Source organism: Syngnathus scovelli, chromosome 6 (assembly GCF_024217435.2).
Source record: "Syngnathus scovelli strain Florida chromosome 6, RoL_Ssco_1.2, whole genome shotgun sequence".
Lineage (NCBI taxonomy): Eukaryota > Metazoa > Chordata > Actinopteri > Syngnathiformes > Syngnathidae > Syngnathus > Syngnathus scovelli.
Window position 1 is genome coordinate 1,764,666 of NC_090852.1, and position 26,867 is coordinate 1,791,532.

General features: G+C 41.2%; 2 protein-coding genes and 1 long non-coding RNA gene across 6 annotated transcripts in view; 1 reads left to right on the forward strand and 2 right to left on the reverse strand.

Annotated features, from left to right (window-relative positions):
• Positions 1-1,640, forward strand: LOC137840345 (uncharacterized). Its single transcript, XR_011086933.1, has 2 exons — positions 1-1,273; positions 1,584-1,640. It is a non-coding gene; the product is annotated as an uncharacterized lncRNA (long non-coding RNA).
• plcg2 (phospholipase C, gamma 2) overlaps positions 1-26,867 on the reverse strand; it is a 134,355-nt gene that overhangs the window by 86,107 nt on the left and 21,381 nt on the right. For all 4 annotated transcript variants that reach the window (XM_049722934.2, XM_049722930.2, XM_068650935.1 and 1 more), the window contains 8 exons: positions 19,189-19,282; positions 19,048-19,095; positions 18,869-18,953; positions 15,517-15,597; positions 15,390-15,430; positions 12,111-12,183; positions 6,123-6,224; positions 5,878-5,996 (listed from right to left, as the gene is read on the reverse strand). In XM_049722934.2, the coding sequence (XP_049578891.1) occupies positions 5,878-5,996; positions 6,123-6,224; positions 12,111-12,183; positions 15,390-15,430; positions 15,517-15,597; positions 18,869-18,953; positions 19,048-19,095; positions 19,189-19,238 (599 nt within the window). In that variant the 5' untranslated portion in view covers positions 19,239-19,282. The remainder of the gene's footprint in view (positions 1-5,877; positions 5,997-6,122; positions 6,225-12,110; positions 12,184-15,389; positions 15,431-15,516; positions 15,598-18,868; positions 18,954-19,047; positions 19,096-19,188; positions 19,283-26,867) is intronic.
• Positions 19,305-24,536, reverse strand: LOC125970568 (uncharacterized). The gene is made up of 2 exons (XM_049723066.2): positions 22,969-24,536; positions 19,305-21,165 (listed from the first exon to the last, which is right to left on the reverse strand). The coding sequence occupies exon 1, from the start codon at positions 24,534-24,536 to the stop codon at positions 23,010-23,012; it is 1,527 nt and encodes a 508-aa protein (XP_049579023.1). The 3' UTR covers positions 19,305-21,165; positions 22,969-23,009.

A 26,867-nucleotide genomic window follows, 5' to 3' on the forward strand; every position in this document is an offset into this window, starting at 1 on the left:
TACACTCACCTTTGAATTGTCCCATTTAATTTTTCCACCAACCCATTAGTTTGAGGGTGGTATGGTGAGCAAAGGCTTCTTTTTATGTCAAGCATTTCACATACTCACTTGTTGATCTGCAGTTGCCAGGGGAAAGAATAAGTAATTGAGTTGGGCAATTTTGCAGTGAAATAGTGTTTGAGAATGTGAGCTTAACATCATCACTATACTGGCTTTGCATCACAAATACACAGAAGGAAAATACAACACCCACAACTGCAACAGTCACAAAACACAAACAAAATACAATGAGAAGTAATAAGCGTTTTTTATTTTTTATTTTACTCCAGCTATTTTATGAAGTTTGACATCCTTTCGTTGCTTTCATTGGCCACACAAAATAAAGTTGCAGGCCAGATATGCCCTCAGGGACTTGTATTTGACAGCATTGATGAAGATAATTTCTGCCAAACACTGTAGTACTTACTGCATTGACAAATTCTTTGCCTTGATCTGTCAAGATCTTTTTTGACGACTCAAATTGGTAGACGAATTTACATCGGCAGCAGACTTCGACCTCAATAGATAGGCTTGAGGCCATTTCGTGAAATAATCGACCATCACGCAAATATATTGGTATCCATCTTTTGTCTGAGCCAGTTTGCCAATGAGGTCCATCCCCAAGAGTTCAAATGGCTGAGACACCTAATAAATAAATATTTATAAAAACAAATTGTGTTAAACTGATGTTGCTGAGAAAAATAGTTATATAAAGTATGCCACATACAAAATACTATAAAGACCTTGGGTCAAAATAGAGAACATTATTTGGATTAACTGACCTGTATAGGCATGACCTCTGTTGGGCTTTTTATTGATATGCCGGCTGCCTGACATTCGGTGCACTGGGATACCTGACAATGGCAAGTTTTGTGGAAAAGTAGTCATTGTTAATAAATGCATGCAAAAAGAAGGGGAAGATCTTAGATAATCATTTTGAATTGTTTGCAAAAGACACAAAGGAATAGTTTCATTCATTATGTTTGCAGGCTTAAAAAAATGAACAAACAAGTATACTCTTATGGCAGGGTACCATGACTCCACCACGCACCCTCTCTGCCTGGGTGTGTCTCAGCCACACAGAAGGAGGCAGGCTGTTGAGAGCACCAGGTGGGGTTAGTTAAGAGGGAGAGTGGTGGAGTCATGGTACCCTGCCATGATTTGGACAAGGCAGCATTTCCAAAGGGCAGGACTGCAGCGGAAAGCTTGGAAAACGAAACAAAAGAAGGAGCCGGTGAGCCTCTGGACATTTGAACATGGGGCTACAGCTCGCATCTGGGTGGCTTTGGAAATTAATATGTAAAATTGATATGGGTTAGGATTATGCTAAACATTATGGTGAAATCGTGGTAAATTATGTGGTGTATTTTAAAAAAGTAAAAGCTAAAAAAGAAATCGGGAAAAATGTTTGTGTATACTTACCGGGTTGAAAGCTGTTTGGCCAAGTCATCCTGACTTAGTATTTAAAAATTAAGTATTTGATTTTGGGTTATATTGCTTGATTATGGTTTAGAGTGTGACCATCTATTTGTGTTTATTTTAAGGTTTTTCACCTGTGTTGGCTGTGTTGGCTGTGTTTGGCTGAAGATGAAAATAAACCAGTCATGATCACTGAGTGAAGTCCAGTTCAAATCCTTTTGTCCAAGCGCCTTTCAAGTGGGGAGCTGCAGTTTAACCCCACAAAAGTGTGGGCCACTTGACACATACCCACTCATTAATGTCAACAGACATCGCTGGCCAGTAATATCTCAGAGAGATGCTGTGTCTTGTTTTATTTTGCCCGGCGTGTGCCCCTGCTGGGCTGGCATGAAAACTCTTAAGCAGCCTCTTCAGCACCACACACAACCTTCACTTGGACTGCCTGGTCTGTGCCTTTTTGGCAGCAATAATACAGCTCTCCTCCTGAGTCGAAGTAAAAATAAAACGTTGAATTAGCACCATACTTGTGGTAATTCATGAAGTACTCACTCAATACACCTAATTGCAAATTTGCTACTTGGACAAAAAAAAAAACAGTTTCATAATATATCAAATGTTCACTCAATGGGTCTACAACCAAATATGTTACTTTAGTTTGATAATTTATCAAATATTTACTCAATAGATCTACAAATAGTTACTTGAAAAAAACATTAGCTTGAGTTGCACTCAACAAATTCAACAATTTCCTTCATAGTGAGGTGTGTTATATATATTGCGTTCAACATTTTATAAGTCAATTATTTGTGTTATAGAGTAATTACTCTAAAACTTAAGTTTCTGACGTTAGTGTAGAAATTAGCAGGTTCTGCATTGTGAATTTTTGGTGCGTCTCTGGATCTAATTTGCCTGATTTATGTATGTTGTGTATCTTACCCTCAACGTCGTAAAAAGAAGCTTTTCTTCTCAATACGTACTTCTTCTTCGTAATACCATTTGGGTATTCACGTTTTGTTTTGTAGGCAATAATTTGTTGGTAAATAGTTGGGTCCATCGTGCGGCAGCGTATTGTTGTCAGAAAACAAATGGCGAAATGACATGAAGCACTTACAAAGTGGGGTAAAATGGGTGCTTCGGTGACAAGTTTGAATTCAAGACAATATTGTTTGACCAACAAAGAAAAGAAAACATTATTATCTATTTGTTTATTTGTTTATTTAACATCCAATATTGTAAACTTATCAGTGCACAAATCATTTATTTACATTTACACCGTTTTAAATGGGGGGGGGAACATATTCTCACAGGGCACCCGTGAGGATATGTTCCCCCCCTGTAACTTGGGCTACAGACTCAAGGTCTGTCTGTATTAGTACTGTTTATTGAATTATATCTTCCAAAATTATCAATGAAGTTAAGAAGTTAAATGTCTTAATATTGTTGTCGGGCCAATTAGTGGCCCAACAACGTTATTAAGACATTATAACAATTTTATTAAAAAACTCAATTAGCATTAATTTTGTTCTTTACACATTTTATTGAAATTATTGACAGACGTGCACTGATAACTTTACAATATTGGATGTTAAATAAATAAATAAACAAATAGATAATAATGTTTTTAATAAAGTTTAAAGTCATTATTTTTTATGTATGTTATATGATTAAGAAACAAAGTTGTTTGACCAAAATAAGGCCAAAGACATTGATAAAGTGCAGTAATAACAGTATCACTGCACAAATCATCAGAGAAAAACAGCTGGAGTGGGGGGACATATCCTGTTGGAGTCTAGGACTCACCGTTCTCAAAATAAGGGGGGGGGGGGGGACATATCCTCACGGCCCCCCCCCCTTTAACTTGGGCTAGGAATGAGGGAACCTGTTCAAATTTGCCACACTACCTGAACAGACCCCCAGAAAGACAGAAAAAAAACAGTTGGAGTCTAGGACTCACCGTTCTCAAAATAAGGGGGGGGGGGGGGGGGGGGGGGGACGACATATCCTCACGGGGCCGCCGTGAGGATATGTTCCCCCCCTGTAATTTGGCCTAGGAATGAGGGAACCTGTTCAAATTTGCCACACTACCTGAACAGACCCCCAGGAAGACAGAAAAAAAGCCACTCGATGTCCAGGACTCACCGTTCTCAAAATGGGAGGGGGGTACAAATATTCACTGCGCTGTCATTTTAAAGCAAATTCATAAATGCAACAATATTAATTTGCTTTGAAAATACCTGAGTAATAAAATGGATGGATGAATGATGATCACAATTAAGTATAAAGTCTCCTTTGTAATATATACTCCTTGTAGCATGTAACGGTACCCAAAAGGAGGAGTTTCTTTGCATCGAGGTTTATGGAAAGAGCTCACGTAATTATATTGTTGCTTTTTGGTGAAGTGAATGAGTGTTCCGTCTGTACAACTGGTCTTTGAGTGCACCCCGCTTCAATGGCAGATGAATTTAAAGACATCAAATGAGAATAATCCTTTATAAAAATTATAATTGACTGACGCAAACGTGAATTCTTCATGTTTTTATTGAAAACAACATAGTGCTGAGGCCGTACGACGCCGTACGGCATCGGTTTTTCGCTTTCCAAACAAGGCGTGCGCGCTCCCGCGGCAGGGGGAACAAAATCTCACGGGGGAACCAAATCGAGCACAACACCTGTACTGAAGTGGACAGTATACGCATGCGAGCATCAGGGAGCAGCAGTCAACAGCGCCGAAGAAGCGAGCAGCACGGAGCAACAGTCAGCGGCGCTGAAGAAGAAGAAAACATTCTGTCTTTCATAACAATGGCTTCAGCAAGTGGGAGTGGAAGACCAACGCTGGCTTGTTGAGAAGCCAGGTCGCGTGTGGAAATATTTTGCATTCGAGGCGGGTGCAACCAGAGTAGCGCAACGGGTGGGGTAGGGGGCTGAGAGGGCTGGAGTGGGCAGCGGCAGTCAAAAAACAAAATCCCGGTCAATTTTGAAATTCCCCAGGGACAATTTTTTAGGTCTCAAAAGTAGGACATGTCTGGGAAAAAGAGGACGTCTGGTCACCCTAAACCGGAGCAATAATAGAGTCGAACAAGCCGGCGTGCAAAAAATGCTTGGGAGGTTTGAGGCTCCATGCCATTGCTGCTCTTTTAAATGTATATTGTTGAATATTATTATTTATTATTAGTCTTGCTTATTTTCGTAAATGTGACTCGAAGCCTCCATGCCACTACTTCTCTGCTTATAATGTATAAAGTTTACTATACGGTTTAAGCAGTTTCAAATGAATTTGTGATTTTTAAATTAAGTGGATTCTGTTGTTTTGTTGTTTCTTTCCTGTGGTAGCAAATTAGTATCGAGAATCGTGGTAAATCAAAGGTATTGGTACCGACTACTGAAATTCTGGTATCGTGACACCACCCGAGCAGGGGTGTCAAGCTCATTTTTGTTGCGGGTCGCATCAAAGTCATTGTTTCTCTTGGAGGGCCATTACGACTGTCAACATCTTCTATATAAATACAGTATAGGCTACACAACAAATTCATGAATAACTAGTTTTGAAATCAGAGAGTAGTAAAAACTGTTCAAATAATTTAAAAAGATGAATGGTAATAAAAATTGCTAGCAATATCCATCCATCCATTTTCTGAACCGCTTAGTCCCCACGGGGGACACCCTGAACTGGTTGCCAGCCCATCGCAGGGCACACAGCGACAGACAACCAATCGCACTCACACCTAGGGACAATTTGGAGTCTTCAATCGGCCTACCAAGCATGTTTTTGGAATGTGGGAGGAAACCGGAGTGCCCGGAGAAAACCAACGCGGGCCCGGGGAGAACATGCAAACTCCACACAGGGAGGGCTGGAGGTGGAATCGAACCCGCACCCTCCTAACTGTGAGGCGGACGTGCTACCCAGTGCGCCACCGAGCCGCCCGCTAGCAATATCTCTATTTTTAAAAAGTGAAGACAATCTGTAATTTTAGTAATGACACAAAGTTGATTCAAAATTTTTCTTCGCGGGCCACATAAAATGAAGTGGTGGGCCATAGCTGGCCCCCGGGACTTGAATTTGACACCTATGATATTGTAGAGCAATAATGGTTATGTCACTGCAACGGAGAGGAACCCATCTTCCCACAGCCTTGTGTATGAGGTGTTCATTGCTCTTCTGGCCAGTACAGTGGTACCTCTACTTATGAACACCTATACTTACGAACTTTTCAAGATATAATCCGGAGCATACCGATTTTTTTGCATTTACTTCCAAACCCATCTTCGAGTTCCAAACCAAGCTTTAATCTTTGAACAAATTAACAATAACATATTTGCTGTATAATTTGTCGTGGAATAATATGAGACAGACTAAACTTGCATGGCAGCTGGATCGGCAAGAATACATGTACTGGTATGTAACCTCTCTCTTTTACTGACGTGTTGTGTGATGAATTGATCCAGTAATGGGACAAAGGGTTGTTCATGTCTTGGTTGTTAATCTCTGATAATCCATCATCCCACAGGCAGTTCTCTTTGGAAAACAGGAAGCTGAGGAACTAGAAATCACATGGAGAAAGGACCAAAAAAATACAGTATAATACTTATGTATTGCATTTCAGAAATTAAATGATACAAATGAATAAAATTGTTGTGTTGATTCTCTTGAACATGTAAAAGAATACCTCACTGACTGTGAACTCAGGGTCATTGGTTTTTCTCATGGTGTCATCAATGAAATTGGTCATCAACTCCCTAACTTTATTGAGATCACCAGCCCATGACTCCTTTGGGAGCAGAAAGCAACAATGCAATGTATTTAATTTCATGATCTATCTAAGACCTCTTCTGGTTATCACAGGTACAAAACTTTTTTTAGTTTTTATTGATTGTTTTGATGCAGCCTTCAACTTGAAATACACAGCCACAGTGGTCAAAATGACACACTTTGTTTGCAAAAGGCTTTACAAAGCATTTAAAATATGGAACAAAAGCAAACTTGGCTTCTAACAACTCAAATTTGACAAAAGTGTATGAGCACCTCCAATCAATTATTACACAATGTGTAACAAAATACAGCACTCGTGTGAATCAGAGCACCATTGCTTGTCATTGTAGCCTATGACTGTACATAGCTTACATGCCAGTGCAGTTTGTAGTCAAATTTGCCCTCTTGCAAAAAAATCCTGCAGCCAGAATCATATCTTCAATCTTTGATGAACGTTTTATTGATTACCGTATTTTTTGGAGTATAAATTGATTGATTGATTGATTGATTGATTGATTGATTGATTGATTGATTGATTGATTGATTGATTGATTGAAACCTTTATTGTCCCCTCTGGGGAAAATTAATTGTCAAACAGCTCGTGACATTTAAAGAAGAGGAAGACGAACAGAAAAACAAAGTTCACAATGCAATAAATATAACACACTGCAGGTCCAATAACATGCAGTGCAAGCTGGTAGTTTACTAAAGTGCATCATGTGCAGATAAAAAGTCCCAAGTCTCTAGCTCCAGGTCTCCCCACGCCTGCGGGCCTGATTGTAGAGTCGGAGTGCAGCTAGAATAAACGACTGTCCAAATCTCTTTGTGCTCTGACGGGGAAGGACAAATCTGTTACTGAATTTGCTCCTCATCCCCGTCAGCTCGATGTGCAGTGGATGGGAGGGATTGGCCAACATGGCAGCCAGTTTTTTCCCCATCCTCTGTTGGACCACTGTCTCCACGCTGTCCAACCTGGTCTCCACCACAGAGCTGGCCTTCTTCACTAGCTTGTTCAGCCTGGTAGAGACTTATATGTGAAATTATTCACACATTTTCAAAATTAAAAAAATCTGTGATGTAGTGAAACCGCAATAAATGAACTGCGATGTAGCGAGGGATTACTCACTAATTTGAACTGCAACTGACGACGTCAGCAGCGCGGTGCACACGTGCCGTTGTTTACATAAAGGACGAAGAATTCGATCGATTGATTTGATGATTTGGAGTGACACAGATGGTTTGATAAAATTGTTGTTTATATTATAGCTATTTGATACATAGTTTATATATCGTTATATGGGCCTGTGGAATAATTTGAATTGCAAATGACGACGAGTCCGACGTCAGTGGCGCGGCGCACACGCGGCGTTGTTTACATAAAGGACGAAGAATTCGATCGATGGATTTAATGATTTGGAGTGACACAGATGGTTTGATAAAAGTGTTATTTATGTTATAGTTATTTGGATAACTGTTAATGTTACGTCAGGCCCGTTCTCAGCTCCTCGTTTGTGTTTATGTCACGTTAGCATACCGTATCGTTTAGTCTGTTGTTGCTGTCATGTATGTTCTTGGTGTTGGATTTTGTCAAATAAATTTCCCCCAAAATGCGACTTAAACTACAGTGCGACTTATATATGTTTTTTTCCTCTTTATGGTGCATTTTATGGCTGATGCGACTATTACTCCAGCGTGACTTTTGGTCTGAAAAATACGGTACATTCTTTTTTTTCAGACTGTGGCTGACAAATGAAATGTTCACACAGAGAATACATAGAAATAAAAATAAAATCCATTACTGTGTGAAAGAGTAAGAAAAAAATAATCTATAGTAGGCTTATACTATAAGAGTATAAGAGATCATAAGTGATACTCTTCTGTCTCTTCTTCTGAGCCATTCCAGCTATACCTCCACCTCACACACGGACTCCTCTTCCTCTGACCCCTTTACCTCTTACTCTACCTCTCATCTGCCTATGACCTCCTCGATCCATGCTTGCAAAGAACAACACAGGCCTGAAGACTGATTGCAATTTGAAAAATGTTGTCAAGTGTCAGAAAGGTGCTTTTAGTGATTGCATACTGATCAGGGAGTTTCTAAGAGTTCGGAGCATATGGCTTCTGTTATGTAACCACAGCTAAAACAATGGAGCTTTGACATCTTGAATGACATCTGTGTTAACTGTTTTGCAAAGAATGGATACGTAGCATGACTGTGGGGGGCTGAGTTAAAGCGGAAAAGTTGGAACTGCTCTTACAGTTCTAAGCCAATCAGCGGCAAGGAAACAGATCAACATGTTCTCATTGGTCTTGTCTCTACCAGACTATAGTGTGCTGTAAAGTCATAAGGGCAGACAAAGCCCTGCGCTCCAAGTGACGCCGCAAAAAGACGCGATGCACCGAATATATCCGCAATATTTGTTTTCATACAACCCTGCGATGCACCGATGCCGCAATCGGTGAAGCGCGAAGGGGCGAGGGATCACTGTATTTATCAGAAAACCGTGTTTACACGAGTGCAGGCATACGCAACATTATGAATATGAAGAAAAATTTGAAGTTGAGATCCATTTTGAGATGCCAGTGTAAATTCCATCCGTCCGTCCGTCCGTCCGTCCGTCCGTCCGTCCGTCCGTCCATCCATCCATCCATCCATCCATCCATCCATCCATCTTCAACGCCATTTGCTTAACATGTTCAGGCTTGCTGGTGTAGCCTATTCCAGCTGACATCAGGCAGTAGGCAGGGGACACCCTGAACGACCAGTTCAGACAGTCACAGGGTACATAGACATAGACACAGTCACTGAGCAGGAAACAATACCACGCTGCCCGCACACAAGGCGGGTGAGTGTTCCCCTACACCAGGGGTCGGGAACCTATGGCTCGCAAGCCATATATGGCTTTTTTGGTGACTGCGTCTGGCTCGCGGACAAATCTGACATTTGTTTACACAATTGAAGTCATAAATAATTTGTTATATTATCAAAGTAAAATATAGACCTACTGAAATTAAAATGTTAAATTAGCTTTCAAAATATAAAATATGATCACGTTTGCAATCCATCTCATTTGTTTTCTACCGCTGAAATCCACGATTGCGTCATATCAGTCAATCCCAGCTGCCCTTCGGTGTACAGAAGGGTGACGCCAGGTCGGACAAAAAAAGCACGATTTTTATTGGACAATACGGTGTCTACGGGGTCGTGAGAGGTAAAGTTCCATCCGCTTTATTTAAAATTTCAGCTGGCTAGCTGGTGTGTGCCAGGCAAACAAGAAAGATGGCGAAGAGACAAAAGGATGACGATTACCGAACATTTCAGAGTGAGTGGACCAAAGAATTCACATTTGTGGAGAAAGGAGGCTCTGCAACGTGCCTCATACGCAATGACAAAATTGCATCAATGAAACGCTCCAATATCAAGCGCCACTTTGAGACACGACATCCTACATTTGCAACCAAATACCCAGCTGAGGACACTAGAAAAAAAGCGTGTGAAGAACTCTAGAGGAAGGTCCAAGCTAGTCAACAGCAACTCCGTGTATGGACCAGACAAGGTGACTTTAATTCAGCTAGTTTTGCTGGCGCATTAGCAATTGTGAGGAACGGAAAGCCATCCACTGATGGCGAGTATTTCAACATTTATGCTTGATGTGGCTAATGAACTTTTTGACGACTTCACGGAAAAAGAAAAGATATTCAAATGGGGTAAAAGACATGCCTCTGTCAGCAAGAACCGTTCACGATCGGGCCATTATGACTGATGAGAGCCTCAACGCCTGCATGAAGCTCAACCTCACCGCATGTCAACTGGACTACAAAGCCATCAGCAAAACGATGCAGCCCCAGAAGTCTCATTAATGGTGAGGGTTTTTTTTCTAGGCTTCAATATAAAAATGTTATTAAAAAGAATACATTAGTACACTCAAAAAATCGATGATCTTAATTAAAATGCATGCACTTAATTGTATTTAGCCCATTGGTTTTTTTTTTTAAATGGTATGGCTCTCACGGGAAATTATTTTTAAAAAAATGGGCATTTATGGCTCTGTCCGCCAAAAAGGTCCCCGACCCCTGCCCTACACAATCATCAACTCCATACAAATAGCAAGAGTTAGATATTCATTCAATCGTTCATCATCCAAACTGCTTATCTTCATAGAGCTCGTGGGCGGATGGAGCCTATCCCAGTTGTCTGTTGGTGGTAGGCGTACTGGTCGCCAGCCCATTTGTAGTTTTATATTTTTGTGTGTGTGAATGTGTGTGTTCATGCGTGCATATTCATTCGTTCATTTGTTTTTTACGTTTATTTATTTATTTATTTATTTATTTATTTACAAAGCACATGAGATTCAAGCAGCTGACGTACGTCGCCAACAAGTTTCCGCCTTTGTGAAACGGCAGAGCCCCGTGTGTGTTGCACCACTCTGACTGATTTTTCTTCATTTTTTAAAATTCATACGAGTACCGGTACTGGGTGCAACACGACCATTATCTCATTCTTTCTGTTATGATCCTCAGCTTGAGATCATATATTGTAAGGGTGGGAGCGTAGCTCGACCAGTAAACCGAGTACTTCACTTTTTGGTTGACCTCCCTCTTCTTCAGCTTCTGAGGCCGAGGCCCATGAGCGACGCCCAGCAAACAGCCACACACTATCAAGCTCTACTTCTCGGCCCGGGTTCAGAGGGTGGCCTTGAAACCCATGTCTGGGCCAAGTAAACCATCATTCATTTACATTTGTCATTATGGTGTTCTGAGCTGTGTTTGTCTGGTCCCGTCTTATCTCCTAGGATCATTTGGACACAGTTACCGCTTATACTAAAGTGGCAGCTTAAAGAGGGGATCATTATTTGAAATAAAAATAATTATGCTGCAGAAAGTCTGAGAGGCTGGACAGTTAAGGCGACAGAGGATGGGACTTGGTTGTACATAGGGTGATGCTTTTCTGACTTCCTTTTCTGGATTTTGTGCTTGTGATGCCTTGGCATTAACAGAAACGTACTAAAATTGCTATCAGATTGTCAAGTCTACACTTCACACAAAATGCTTCAGTGATGATTGGGGATTGCTTTTGTATTTATCGTATCTTATTAGTGTGGATTTTTTGATGCAACTTTCTAAGCGCTCATACACAATTTCTGAGGGATAGAATTTAGCGGAGTGGGTTTGAGTTATTTGTCACTGTTCAAACTGCAAAATTACTTCACCATAAATTGACATTTGTCAGAGGATTGCATTTTCCAATTAACATCTGCTACTTGTCGACTGCACCAGACTTATTGTTAGATAAATTGTATATATATGTTATCATATATAATGAGTACTTATTAATAAAATAAATAAAATTATTGCACAGAATGCTTGCTGTTTCGCCTTGCAGACGTCCACCAGTCCACAACAAGTCAAACGATGCTGTCTGGAGCTTCCTGACCTTCTACACCTCTGGGAATCCAAGAAAGTTGTTGATAGCTCAATCTATTTTGTTGATGTCTGCACATGGCATTTTGTCTTTGCACTCTTTTTGTTTCTCATGGCATCCTGTCTGCGACTTCTTGTTTCACATAGAATCTCGTTTCTTCTCTCATGAGACAAAGCCCACGCTTCCCCCCACCTATCAGGGGCTAGTCTCACATTGTGGGTAGGGCATTCCAAATAAAAAGAGTGAGGAGTGTAAACAGACAGTGTAGTCGGATTGCTGTAAGTCTGAATGCACTCCTCGCGAGAAAAGACTCAATATTCTGCCTCACTGGTTTTGTCTGCTGATCCTTTTGCTGATTTTGAACCTAACACTTATGATACATCATTATGTCAACCGTAGACTTTAAAAAGTCAGAAATAAATGTCCATTTTTATGAAAAAGGAAATTGATAAGCACAGAAATAAAAATATCTCCTTTCCATACCTTCTGATGGTAGATAAGAAATCGTTGGAAGTCATGAAGCAAAACTACTGAGGCATCAGGTTTATCTGTATTTCTGAAAAACAGAAGGGAGTGCAAATAGTCAAACAGAGAATACACACAATGGCAGTGTAGTATCAGTTTATATTTGTGTTTGTTTACAAATCAGGGGTCACCAACCTTTTTGAAACTGAGAGTGACTTCTTGAGGACCAACTAATTCTGAAGAGCTACCAGCTTAACAATGCAGACAATATTCAGGTTAAGGTCAAAATTCTGATTTCTGAAACATTCTGAATAACCCGTTGAAATTAGGGCTACACGATATTTACCCATACTTTATACCAATTTTAAGAAAAATCATAGCATTTCCTATCAGTCTAATGATGCAAAATAGGTTGATATTTAAGCCGATATTGAAAGCCATATCAAATACATCAACGTCCAACCAGTCAAAGTCTCCTCGACTCTAAAAAACAATATTCATTATGAATATTGAAACTGGAGTTAAACAAATTCCAAAGAACACTGTCCCATTCATTTGAATAGGAATGTGTCACGTGCGGAATGGAACAGGGCGACCAAATGCAACTTAGATCGAGGTTTATTGAAGGGAAAAGGGTGGTGGAGGACCGAATGAGGGGAACAAACAGGCAGGAAAACATAGCAACATACGGGCAGGAGAAAAGGACGGGAGCCAGATGTGCGAAGACGCAGACGGAGTGAACGGGGAACACGGGATAAACAGGCCAATCCGACTGGGAGTGACACGCAGACGGGACTTAAATACAAGACGGGTAACGAGGGGCAGGTGACGGCGATTACAATTATTACTTGTAGGACACAGGCAGGGAGGGGGCGAGTGCACAGACGCGGGACAGAGACGCTAACGGACACCATGACAACAAACAATGTGACATGCGGGGATACGTACGAAGAAACGGCGAGGAGCGAAGACATGATAGAGTGGGATGTAAATGTGTACCGTATTGGCCCGAATATAAGACGACCCTGATTATAAGACGGCCCCCTCTTTTGCAAGACTCAAGTTTGAAAAATGACTTTTTGAACACCAAATTTTAATTTTATACAGAAAATAATTACAGTACATCTTAAACAAATGATTATAACAATATATTTGAGAGAAAAAGCATGTTATTTTGCCTCATTCAAATCATGCAAAAACTGTCTGTCACATCTTAATATCTGAACATTTAAATATGTAAACTAAAGTGCAATCACATTTGTAAATGAATGGCTTCTGGTTTTTGAAATGTAAATAAACCTACTGTTTTCTGTTATCTCTTCTCTTTTCTTTCATACCGCTATTTTTTTATTTTTCTTCTCCGTGCTAACGCTAATTTTATTTTTACTCTTCGTGACAGGGGTTCGCTTTGCCCTGGGGAGTTAAGTTCAGCATTCGCTTTAAAGATAGCTGGTGCCATCTAGCCTTGTGAATGGGTATAATGTCTAAACCCCGAATGTAAGACGATCCCCACTTTTTCAGTCTTATTTCAATGCAAAAAACACCGTCTTATATTCGGGCCAATACGGTAATTGTTTTAAGCTGCAACAACAGATATATTTGTAAGTATCGCCATCCAAAGCAGCTACACCTCCCCTGCCATCATGAAAAGGGGAAAAACAAATTCAATCGTTTTTATCATAGTCATTGCCCTTTTAATTTAGAAGGTTTTGTATCGTTTTGAACCAAAATCGCTAAATTTTTATAGTTATTTTAAAACCGAAGACGATTCGCTCGGAGGAGCCAACTTCCTGTCTAGCCTTTTCTGAGGATTGTGTAATCACACGGCTGCCTATGTTGTTATGTAGTATCTAGTCACTAGATATATCAAATAAATGTAATATAAACAACAATTTTAACGAACCATCCGTGTCACTCCAAATCATTAAATCCATCGGAATATTGATCCTCTGTGTCAAAAAACAACAACAAACCAACTGTTGATTCCAGACCTACGTACGCCTCTGACGTCAGCCTCGTCGTCAGTTGGGGCTCCAATTATTCCACAGATCTACGTATATAACAATATTGTAGCGTTACCAAAGTACCAGGCAAGACGTGGGTTTGGTAACCGGCTCTTTATTTCACAAAACAAGAGCTCAACATATGAGCCAACACACGCAAGCGCCCTGGATCGCTCTTCCCGTGAATGGAACTCATTGTCAGTGAGGTTCCAATTATTCCACAGCCACACTGCGCCCTCATGCAGTTTAAGTGATGAAGTGATCAACTATACTAGTAAGTAAGTAATGTATTAATTATCAAGTAAAAATTTGTGAAACATTTCACATATAAGTCGCTCCTGAGTATAAGTTGCCCCCCAGCCAAACTATGAAAAAAAAACGCGACTTATAGTCCGAAAAATATGGTATATACAGTACAACACACTCAATGGTGACATACTTTTTTTTTTCATCAAAGTATGAATGAATGTAAAGTATGAAAGTATATATATATATATATATATATATATATATATATATATATATATATATATATATACATATTTGTTTTTCCCATATCGTGCATCAATAGACAAAATGCCTGAATGAACAGTTGTTCTTGCATTTAAATACCCCAATTTGAACGACACAAATAGACCTAATTTCCCCTATAATTTTCTCCCATCAATGAAACATTATATTCATGTCACACAGCACAGGAATAAAACAGCCGGTTTTCTTCTTGCTCCAAAAAGTGTGCTTTTTCATTGTCTCTCAGCATGTTTACCTCTGCTTGCGTATTTCTGGCGAGACAGCCAGATATACGGACTTTATCTACACATGCAGTATACGTATGTGTGTCTGTATGACCACTGTGTTATTGTTGCTGTACAAACAGAAAATAATATGAAAACGCTGTGAAGAAATCGATGTACCCAGAAGAAACCCACGCAGGGATTTTATGCAAACTCCACACAGGAAGGCCAGATCGAACCCACACCTCTGAACTGTGAAGCAGACATTCTGACCGGTGTGTCACCATGCAAACCAATAAAAACCTAATTAAGCCTCAAGTCGGGGGTCACAACCAACTTGATGGGTGGGCACGCCCCCTGTGGCCTCCCTTTGATGATGGGTCTACACTAAGGAAGTCACAATCTCCCAACACTGGTGAGCTGATTGCTATATAAGTAGCTCTTAGCCCAAACATGTGGTTGAGGATGAGACCCATGGGCACCATGTTGATGACCCCTGATTTGGATATGTAAGATAGTTTTACTTGCTGTTAATTGAAAGAAAGACAACAAGCGCTTACCCCAAAATAAAAGCACAATCCTTTTTGAATTCTTCAAGAATCTGAGTGAAGATTAAATTAAAATACTGCATAAATATGATGTACAGTTCAAGTGATACAAAAAACAGCGATTTGTGATCCTACTTACCTCATTTTGTTCAAACATTATCAGGTTGTACAATTTGTGAAACTGCTCAAAATCCAAGCGCTCATGTTTTCCTCCCACTTCCTGTAAAAGGAGAGCATGAATAAGCACTAATGACTGTGTATTACAGGAGGTATCAATCCATTTTCTATATGCAGTATCCTGGTTGGGGTATTGCTGTGTGGAGTATACCCAAGCTGAATTTGGGCAAGAGGTGAGATATAGTATACCCTGGACAGGTCCTACCATATTTACGCATGTTCGGAAGAAATTCTACTTTTATTCTGTTACATTGAGCTACGTTCTACTTGGTATGTCTATTTTTATTCAGAGCAGTGCATGTCCTGCAACTTGTGGAGGTGCGTGAGAGGAGGATCACACTTTCTGAAAATCTTAGCGATGATTCATATATATTCTATATATTGACTCTTAAATGTTTTTAACTTCTTTTTTTTTCTCACTCGCATTTGTTCTTTTTTAATTGTCTTAAATTATGACTGATATATACTGGAATTTCCCCGCATGTGACAAATGAGAATATCTTATCCACAGAGAAGCCAAGTTTTTAAAGTGACACGTTATTGTAAAACATGGCAGAAAGATAGAGTCCAGCTATACTGTGACTCCAGTGAGTGAGTAAGGTGGCGCAAATACCCCGTAAAACAAGGAGCTGTCCCACATGTGGGACACTGGAACGCTAAAGGTTTTGTGGCTGTTTCGTTTTCTGCACATGCTCTATCATACAAGGATGTTGTTTTTTTACGACAGAAACTACAGTACTAGTATGTGCGTCTGATGTCGTGCAACCCACCGGAGATACACAAGCAAAAAATGAAAGAGCCAAAGTCATATGCAGCACACAACCACACTTTCAGAGCGAGGAAGAAAGCCAATGCTTTATTACCTTGTTAGTGTGGCGAAAGACATGTACAGTGGGGGAAATAAGTATTTGACCCCATGCTGATTTTGCAGGTTTGCCCACTTGCAAAGAATGCAACAATCTATAATTTTAATCATATGTACATTCTAACAGTGAAAGACGGAATCCCAAAGAAAATTCCAGAAAATCACATCATATGAATTTATAAAAATTGATAACCGTCTGATGAGGAAATACAAGGATTTGAACCCCTGGACAAACAGCATGTTAATATTTTGTAGAAAAGCCATTATTGGCCAGCACAGATGTCAAACGGTTTTTATCGTTGGTGACAAGCTTTGTGCACATTTCGGCAGGGATGTTGGCCCACTCCTCCCTGCAGACAGCCTCCAAATAATTGAGGTTCCGAGGTTGTTACCTGGCAACTCGAATTTTAAGCTCCCTCCAAAGATTTTCAATTGGATTCAGGTCTGGAGACTGGCTAGGCCACTCCAGAACCTTGATGTGCTTCTTCTTCAGCCACTCTTTTGTTGCTTTGGCGGTGTGCTTAGGATCGTTGTCGTGCTGAAACACCCATCCTCGACCCATCTTCAGCTCTCTCACTGAGGGAAGGAGATGTTGGTCCAGAATTCTACGATACATGGCCCCGTCCATCCTCCCCTCAATACGATGGAGTTGTCCCGTCCCCTTGGCTGAAAAGCACCCCCAAAGCATGATGTTGCCACCACCATGCTTGACGGTGGGGATGGTGTTCTTTGGGTTGTACTCTGTGTTCTTTGCCCTCCAAACACGAAGAGTTGAGTTGAGGCCAAAAAGTTCTATTTTGGTCTCATCTGACCACATCACCTTATTCCAGGCCTCTTCTGAGTCGTCCAGGTGCTGAATGGCGAACTTTATGCGGGCCTGTACATGTTTCTTCTTGAGCAGGGGGACCTTGCGTGCGCGGCAGGACTTCAATCCATGACAGCATAGTGTGTTACCAACCATTTCTTTTGTAACTGTGGTCCCAGCTGCCTTCAGTTGATTCATCAGTTCCCCCCTTGTGGTTTTGGGATGATTCCTCACCATTCGCATGATCAGGGAGACCCCACGAGGTGAGATCTTGTGTGGAGGCCCAGACTTAGGGAGGTTGGCGGTGGTGTGGTGCTTCTTCCATTTCCTGATAACTGCACCGACAGTTGATCTTTTCTCTCCAAGTTGCTTTCCGATTCTCTTGTAGCCCATCCCAGCCTTGTGCAGATCAACAATCTTTTCCCTGATGTCCGTAGAAAGCTCTTTGCCCATGGTGGTGATGTTGGATGCTGGTTGTTTGGGTGTTGACAGGCGTCTTTTATACAGGTAACGAGGTGAGGCAGGTGTATTTGATGTAGATAATTGGTTGGGATCGGGGCTGTGTCTTAAAGAAAGACTAACTGGCTTGTAGGAGCCAGAATACTTGCTGTTTGTCCAGGGGTTCAAATACTTGTTATGAATTTTCTTTGGGATGCTGTCTCTCACTGTTAGAATGTACATATGATTAAAATGGTAGATCGTTGCATTCTTTGTAAGTGGGCAAACCTGCAAAATCAGCAAGGGGTCAAATACTTATTTCCCCCACTGTATACGTCTATTATTGACAGTAGAAAGTGAGACGTGTAAATGATGTCTATTCAGGTCATGATGTTGTCATTGTTAATAGTGATGTATTCCATCCTATTGATCACATTTACCATGTGAACGGGGCAACGGTTTCACAAGCTAGAATGTTTACTTTAACCCGAATATTGCAATAATGTGTAAACACAGTCATTGTAGCGTTGTCACAGAGGGATCTTTGGGTGGCAACACTCATGTCTCAGTATCTGGCATGTACGTATTGTCATGTATTGGATTGCGAAATGACTAAGACGAATTGTCAAGCTAGAAATAAACTGTTTAATGAAAACAAAAAGGATTACTGTTGGCCGTAATCATGCCGAAACAACAACGCTAAAAGGTGCATAGCTTACGGTGTTCTTTTTTCCTTTCCTCTCCCCGCCCTCCAACATTCTCTCTCTTGTTACCCTCACAGAATTCCCAAACCATAGCAAACCACAGAATTTGTGAAATATATGCAATGATTGCTACAATATGAAAGTACACACTGACAATCAGTCAATGAAGCCCAGATTTGTTTACTCGCTGTTGGCCTCTGACCTACATCCTAGCAGGGAGACAAAATACAAAAATACTCGTTAGCTTACTGCTTGCTAGCAGCTGGTATAACGCAAGTGGATTGATTCAAAATTGGTAAAAAAAAAATACATCCAGGTTTCTGCCATTGACCATGGTACACCGAGGTATCCTGGGGGTTAAAGTGAGTAAACGAAAAAGGAACCTTTACGTAAGTTGCTGGTTTTAGATTTTCATGAAATTGAATGTGAATGAAAACTAAAATAAACAAACAAACAAACAAACAAACAAATAAATAAATAAATACAAATAAAAAAATAATACCAGAAATTTGTCTTTCAGAGAGCGTATACTGGTGGGCTTGTAGTTTAGCAAAGGAAGAAGGGTCTTCAGCTCCTTCATGGATATGCTGAAATTACATGAAAACAAAATGTACAGTCAAAATTTACAGTATAAATAAGCAGCTAAATCAAGTACATAAAGGGCCTGTAGAGGAGGTGTACCTGTTTGTCTTTGTCTGGTTGACAGAATACATCTTCTTTCTGAGCCAGCTTGAAACAAAATCGAAACTTACTTGATAAGCCTGTACTGTACTATATCTACATATTGTGTGATTATAGGAGTGTGTTTGTGTGTATGATTACCTCTCAATAAGAATTGGAGTCGGAGCAGTCAGTGTTTCTTGAACTAACATTTCAAGTCCAATTAACCATTTTTGCGTTTCCTCCACAGAATCACCTAAGAAAACAGCATTATTAATTAATTATTAATAGTACAGTCAGTCCTAAAATCAGATGTTTTTTTTTTTCTCAATATCTTGAATTTTGTGTTTTTTGCCCCCAACATGTCTTGCGTGTGTGTGCGTGTGTGTGTGTGTGTGTGTGTGTGTGTGTGTGTGTGTGTGTGGAGGGGGGGTATATATATACACCTTATTTTTCGGACTATAAGTTGCTCTGGAATATACATCGCATCAGCCATAAAATGCACAATAAAGTGAAAAAAAACATATGTAAATCGCACCGGAGTATAAGTCGCATTTTGGGGTAAATTTATTCGACGAGCAACAACAGGCTAAACGATACGGTATGCTGCCGTGACAAACACAAACGAAGAGCTGAGAACGGGCCTGACATAACATTAACAGTTATCCAAATAACTAGAACATAAATAGCACGTTTATAAAACCATCTGTGTCACTCCAAATCATTAAATCCATCGATCGTCCTTTATGTCGCGTGTGCGCCGTGCCGCCGGACTCATCGTCATTTGCAGTTCAAATTACTCCACAGGCCCATATAACGATATATAAATTATATATAAAAAAATATTATATAAACAACAATATCAAACCATCTGTGTCACTGCAAATCATTAAATCCATCGATCGTCCTTTTTGGAATCAACGCCGTGTGCGCCGCGTCGCTGACGTCGGAGCAGTTCAAATTATTCCACAGGCCCATATAACGATATATAAAGTATACAGTGGAGCCTCGGTTTTCAAATGTCCCAGTTCTCGAACAAATCGGTATTCGAACAAAAATTTCGAGATTTTTTGCTTCGGATGTCGGACGAAATTTCGGTTGTCGAACCTCGCGAGATGAGCCGAGAGGACCCGCATGCCAACTGTCTCCATTCGTTATTACATTCTCGTTCCGCTGAGGATTGCATCAACTCTAATCACGCCTCCAAAGGAAGCAAGTGGGAGCAGTAAAGCTGATCATGGCGAAAAGAGAAAAGTAGTGCGCAAAACGGTTGAATTTAAAAAAGAAATAATCGCAAAATATGAGTCCGGTGTACGTGTGTTAGAGTTGGCGCAGGAGTTTTGCATGGCAAAATCGACAATAAGCTCGATCCTGAAAAACAAAGACACTTTTAAAGGAAGTGATGTTGCGAGAGGGGCGACTGTGCTTACCTTTTTGAAATTAAGAAAATGTTTTTGCTGTTTTCTTTCACATGATCTTTGAAATGTTGTCTTTCATTGGTAAAAAATAAAAAAATGTTTTGATGTGCTTTTTTCCCTCACAATTTAAAAATATATCTTTTACTATTAAAATGAAACACACAAGCGAGTTGCTACAGATACGGCAATACATTCCCCAGCCTAGCCTACTCCATTAATTCAGTTTATTATTCATATTATTTATTTATACATTACATACTCACTTATTTATGCAGTTTATGGTGTAAAATAATGAAAAAATGCTTTAAAAATGTTTATTTTTTTACTTGGAACGGGTTAAATATTTTTCCATTATTTGTAATTGGGAAAACATGATTCGGAATTTGAACGATTCATTTCTCGAACAGCCTTCTGGAACGGATTGTGGTCAAAAACTGAGGCTCCACTGTATATCAAATTCCTATTACATAAACAACAATATTGTCAAAACATCGGTGTCACTGAAAATCATTGAATCCATCGATCGTCCTTTATGGAATCAACGCGATGTGTGTGCCGCGCCGCTGACGTCGGAGCAGTTCAAATTATTCCACAGGCCCATATAATTATAAACAACAATTTTATCAAACAATCTCTAGCCCATCTCCATTTCCCGTTTGATCATGCTCTTCCTGTACTCTGTCATCTCTCCCTGCTGCCCCCAATGCGCCATCTCTTGACCCTTGGCGCAACAGGAAACACTTATTTGATGAAGACCAATGATCACAGCGATTCTGCTCTTAAAACTTGACAGTATATTCAAGCATATACCGCATAGCATTTTGCTTACTTGTTAAACAGGTGTACAACATTTAAAGCTTTATATATATATATATATATATATATATATATATATATAAGTACACACACACACACACAGGACTGTCTCAGAAAATTTGAATATTGTGATAAAGTTCTTTATTTTCTGTAATGCAATTAAAAAAGCAAAAATGTCATACATTCTGTATTCATTACAAATCAACTGAAATATTGCAAGCCTTTTATGATTTTAATATTGCTGAGTATGGCTTACAGCTTAAGAAAACTCAAAAATTCCGATCTAAAAAATTATAATATTTCCTCAGACCAAGTAAAAAAAAAAAGATTTAAAACATCAAAACAAAATCAAACATTGGAAAATGTCCATTAATGCACTCAGTACTTGGTTGGGAATCCTTTTGCATGGATTACTGCATCAATGTGGCATGACATGGAGGCAATCAGCCTGTGGCATTGCTGAGGTGTTATGGATGCCCAGGATGCTTCAATAGCAGCCTTTAGCTCATTTGCATAGTTGGGTCTGGTGTCTTTCAGCTTCTTCCTCACAATACCCCACAAATTCTCTATGGGATTCAGGTCAGGGGAATTGGCAGGCCAATCGAGGACAGTAATGCCATGGTCAGTACACCATTTACTGGTGGTTTTGGCGCTGTGGGCAGGTGCCAGATCATGCTGGGAAATGAAATCATCATCTCCATAGAGCTTTTCAGCAGACGGAAGCATGTAGTGCTCTAAGATCTGGATTTACTCTGGACTTGATGAAACACAGTGGACCAACACCAGCAGCTGACATGGCTCCCCAAACCATCGCTGACTGCGGGAACTTCACACTGGATTTCAAGCAACTAGGTTTTTGCTTCTCTCCAGCCTTTCTCCAGACTCTGGCGCCTTGACTCCCAAATGAAATACAAAACTTGCTTTCGTCTGAAAAGAGGACTTTGGACCACTCTGGAACTGTCCAGTGCTTCTTTTCCATAGCCCAAGTCAGACGCTTCTTCCGTTGTCTTGAGTTCAGAAGTGGCTTGACCATGGGAATAAGGCTATTGTAGCCCATATCACATGTCTGTGAACAGTGGCTTTTAATACCTGGACTCCAGCTTCAGTCCACTCCCCCAAATTCTGGAAGCGACTCTTCTTCACAATGCTGTTAAGGCTGTGGTCATCTCTCTTGGTTGTGCAGTGTTTCCTGCCACATTTCCCCCTTCCAACAGACTTTTTGTGGATGTACTTCGAAACTGCACTTTGTGAACAGCTTGCTCTTTGAGAAATTAATTTTTGTGTCTTACCCTCCTGATGGAGAGAGTCAATGATGGTCCTCTGGACAGCATTTAGATCAGCAGTCTTCCCCATACTTCTGATTTAGTTTACTGAACCAACCTGAGTATTTTTTTAAGGCTCAGGAAACCCTTGCAGGTGTTTAGAGTTAATTAGACGATTCAAGTGATTAGTTGAATACCCTACTAGTTTACTTTTTCATGATATTCTAATATTTTGGGATAGGATATTTGAGTTTTCTTAAGCTGTATGCCATAATCAGCAATAATAAAATAATAAAAGGCTTGCAATATTTCAGTTGGGTTGTAATGAATCCAGAATGTATGACATTTTGGGTTTTTTAATTGCATTACAGAAAATAAAGAACTTTATCACAATATTCTAATTTTCTGAGACAGTCCTGTAAAAAAAAAAAAAAACTTTTCCTCACCCCCCGTGGGTGGTCTCTTTTTCCCTTCAAGCTCGGGTCCTCTACCAGAGGCCTGGGAGCTTGAGGGTTCTACGCAGTATCTTTGCTGTTCCTAGTACTGCACTTTTCTGGACTGAGATGTCAGATGTTTTTCCTGAGATCTGTTTCAGCCACTTCTCCAGTTTGGGGGTTACTGCCCCTAGTGCTCCAATGACCACAGGTACCACTGAAGTCTTAACTCTCCAGGTCTTCTCCAGCTCTTCTCTGAGCCCTTGATATTTCTCAAGTTTCTCATGTTCCTTTTTCCTAATGTTACCATCATTTGGGATGGCTATGTCAACCACAACGGCTTTCCTCTGCTCTTTGTCCACCACCACAATGTCCGGTTGGTTCGCCATTACCATTCTGTCTGTCTGGATCTGGAAGTCCCAGAGGATCTTGGCTTGGTCATTCTCTACCACCTTTGGAGGTGTTTCCCACTTGGATCTTGGGACTTCCAGTCCATACTCTGCACAGATGTTCCTGTACACTATTCCAGCTACTTGGTTATGGCGCTCCATGTATGCTTTACCTGCCAGCATCTTACACCCTGCAGTTATGTGCTGGATTGTCTCAGGACCTTCTTTGCACAATCTACACCTGGGGTCTTGCCTGGTGTGGTAGATTTGGGCCTCTATTGCTCTGGTGCTCAAGGCCTGTTCTTGTGCAGCCAGGATCAGTGCCTCTGTGCTGTCCTTCAGACCAGCTCTTTCTAGCCATTGGTAGGATTTCTGGATATCAGCTACTTCAGCTATGTTTCGGTGGTACATCCCATGTAGGGGCTTGTCCTCCCATGATGGTCCCTCCAGCACCTCATCTTCCTTTGATGCCCATTGTCTGAGACATTCACTGAGCACGTCATCCGTTGGGGCCATATCCCTGATGTACTTATGGATCTTGGATGTTTCATCTTGGATCGTGGCTCTCACGCTCGCTAGTCCTCGGCCTCCTTCTTTACGGCTAGTGTACAGTCTCAGGGTGCTGGACTTGGGATGGAACCCTCCATGCATGGTTAGGAGCTTCCGTGTCTTGATATCTGTGGTCTGTATATCTTCCTTTGGCCACCGTATGATTCCTGCAGGGTACCTGATTACTGGTAGGGCGTAGCTGTTAATGGCTAGGGACTTGTTCTTGCCATTGAGCTGACTTCTTAGGACTTGCCTTACTCGATGGAGGTATTTGGCTGTGGCTGCTTTCCTTGTTTCCTCGTCAAGGTTGCCATTTGCCTGTGGAATTCCAAGGTATTTGTAGCTGTCCTCAATGTCTGCTATTGTTCCTTCTGGGAGTGAGACCCCCTCTGTGTGGATTACCTTTCCTCTTTTAGTCACCATGCGGCCACATTTCTCAAGTCCGAATGACATTCCGATGTCAGAGCTGTAGATCCTGGTAGTGTGGATCAGGGAGTCAATGTCCCGCTCGTTCTTAGCGTACAGCTTTATGTCATCCATGTAGAGGAGGTGGCTGATGGTGGCCCCATTCCTGAGTTGGTATCCATAGCCCGTCTTGTTGATTATTTGGCTGAGGGGGTTCAGTCCTATACAGAACAGCATTGGGGACAGAGCGTCTCCTTGGTATATACCACATTTGATGGTCACGTGTGCAAGTGGCTTGCCATTGGCTTCAAGTGTGGTTTTTCCACTGTTTCATCGAGTTGGCGATGAAGGTTCTCAGAGTCCCATTGATGTTGTACAGCCTCAAGCATTCAGTGATCCAAGTATGTGGCATTGAGTCATATGCTTTCTTGTAATCAATCCAGGCAGTGCTCAGGTTGGTACGTCTAGTTCTGCAGTCTTGGGTGACTGTTCTATCCACCAGGAGTTGATGTTTTGCTCCTCTGGTATTTTTACCAATCCCTTTCTGAGCAGTGCTCATGTATTGATCCATGTGCCTGCTGATCTTATCTGATAGTATGCCCGACATCAGCTTCCATGTTGTGGAGAGGCAGGTGATTGGCCGGTAGTTGGATGGGACTGTACCCTTTGATGGATCCTTCTGGATCAGGATCGTACGCCCTTGGGTTAGCCATTCAGGGTGAGTCCCATCCCTTAGCAGCTGGTTCATTTGTGCTGCCAGGCGCTCATGGAGAGTTGTAAGTTTCTTGAGCCAGTAGCTGTGGATCATGTCAGGGCCTGGTGCTGTCCAGTTTTTCATTCCTGAGACTCTTCTCTGGATGTCTGCCACTGTGATGGTTACTGGGTTCTGTTCAGGGAGCTTGCTGTGGTCCTTTCTCAGAGCCACCAGCCACTGTGCATCCTTCTTATGTGATGCCTCCCGCTCCCATATATCCTTCCAGTACTGTTCAGTTTCCAGCCTTGGTGGGTCTGCTCTGCTATTATTCCCCTGCCACTGAGCGTACACTTTCGCTGGTTGTGTTGTGAACAACCTGTTTATTCGTCTGGCTTCATTCTCTCTTGTGTACCTCTTTAGGTGGCTGGCCAAGGCTTGGAGTCTTTGTTTGGCAGTTTCGAGTGCTTCAGGTATGGGCATATGGCTGTATTTCTTGGGAACTTGCTTTTTCATTGCACCTTTCTGGGCCTCTGTCATTTGGCTCACTTCTCTCCGTGCTATCTTGATTTTGGCCTCCAGCCTTCTCTTCCATGGTGGGCACTGTTGTGGTCGCATATGGTCATTCTTCTTGTAGCCAAGCATTTCTAGGATCACTGCTGCTGAGGTGTATATCAGCTCATTGGTTTCAGTGATGGTAGCCGTAGGAATTGTTGTCAATGCTGCATTCACATCTTCTAGGAGACTTTCTGAGGGTACTTCACTTAGCCGCTGCAGTGTGTATCTAGGTTCCCGAGCATTCATTCTCACCGTGATCTTGTTCTTCAGGTCAGTTGCTGCCTCGTTCAGCTTGATTGTGCTTATTGGGGTTTCGTACCCAACCTCTGGGCTTTTACAGTCCTGTATATATATATATATATATATATATATATATATCATGTATTTTTCGGACTAAAAGTCGCTCCGAAATATACGTCGCATTAGCCATAAAATGCACAATAAAGTGAAAAAACAGCGGTTGCACTTCAAAATATTCCACAGGCCCATACAACGATATATAAATTATATATCAAATCACTATCATATAAGCAATATTATTATTAAACCATCTGTGTCACTCCAAATCATTAAATCCATCGATCGTTCTTTATGTCAACAATGCCGGGTGCGCGCCGCTGACGGCGGTTGCACTTCCAAATATTCCACACGCCCATATAACGATATATAAATTATATATCAAATAACTATCATACAACCGCGTGCTGAAATATGGTGACAACACGACTCTGGTGGGTCTCATCACCGAGGGCGACGAGACTCAATACAGGTCGGAGGTCGACCTTCTGGCCACGTGAGCAGGGACAACAACCTACTGTTGAACGTCAACAAGACCAAGGAGATTGTTGTTGACTTCAGGAATGGTCGCACCCAACACCTGCCACTGCTGTGGTGGAGAGAGTGAGCAGCACCAGATTCCTGGGGGTGCACATCAGTGAGGACCTCTCCTGGACCACCAACACTGGATTACTGGCAAAAAAAGCTCAGCGCCGCCTGTACTTCATGACAAAAAGACTGAACTAGCCAATCGGGCCCATCCTCCATGACTTCACTTCCTTGGTTACAATTAACAGGCAAACCTTGTCCAACTCTGTTAACCGTTATCAGCAGGTGAATAATCCACAGTATGACTTGGAGTTGGAGAATCCCAAACAACAGGCACATATGGAAGCAAACGCTTTACCAACTGACGCAGGACCCAAGCGGACCTGTTTCAAACAGCGTTCTCAGACACCCTGGTGCCTAACTGCTAACAAATTTGTGGCTATTGTATTTGATCATGCTAATGACATTTCTCATCCTAAATACAACTGCCGCAA

Bases quoted from the DNA above. Each gene is read 5' to 3' on its own strand.
- LOC125970568 (XM_049723066.2), bottom strand. From the start codon at position 24,536: ATGCTGTTCTGTATAGGACTGAACCCCCTCAGCCAAATAATCAACAAG.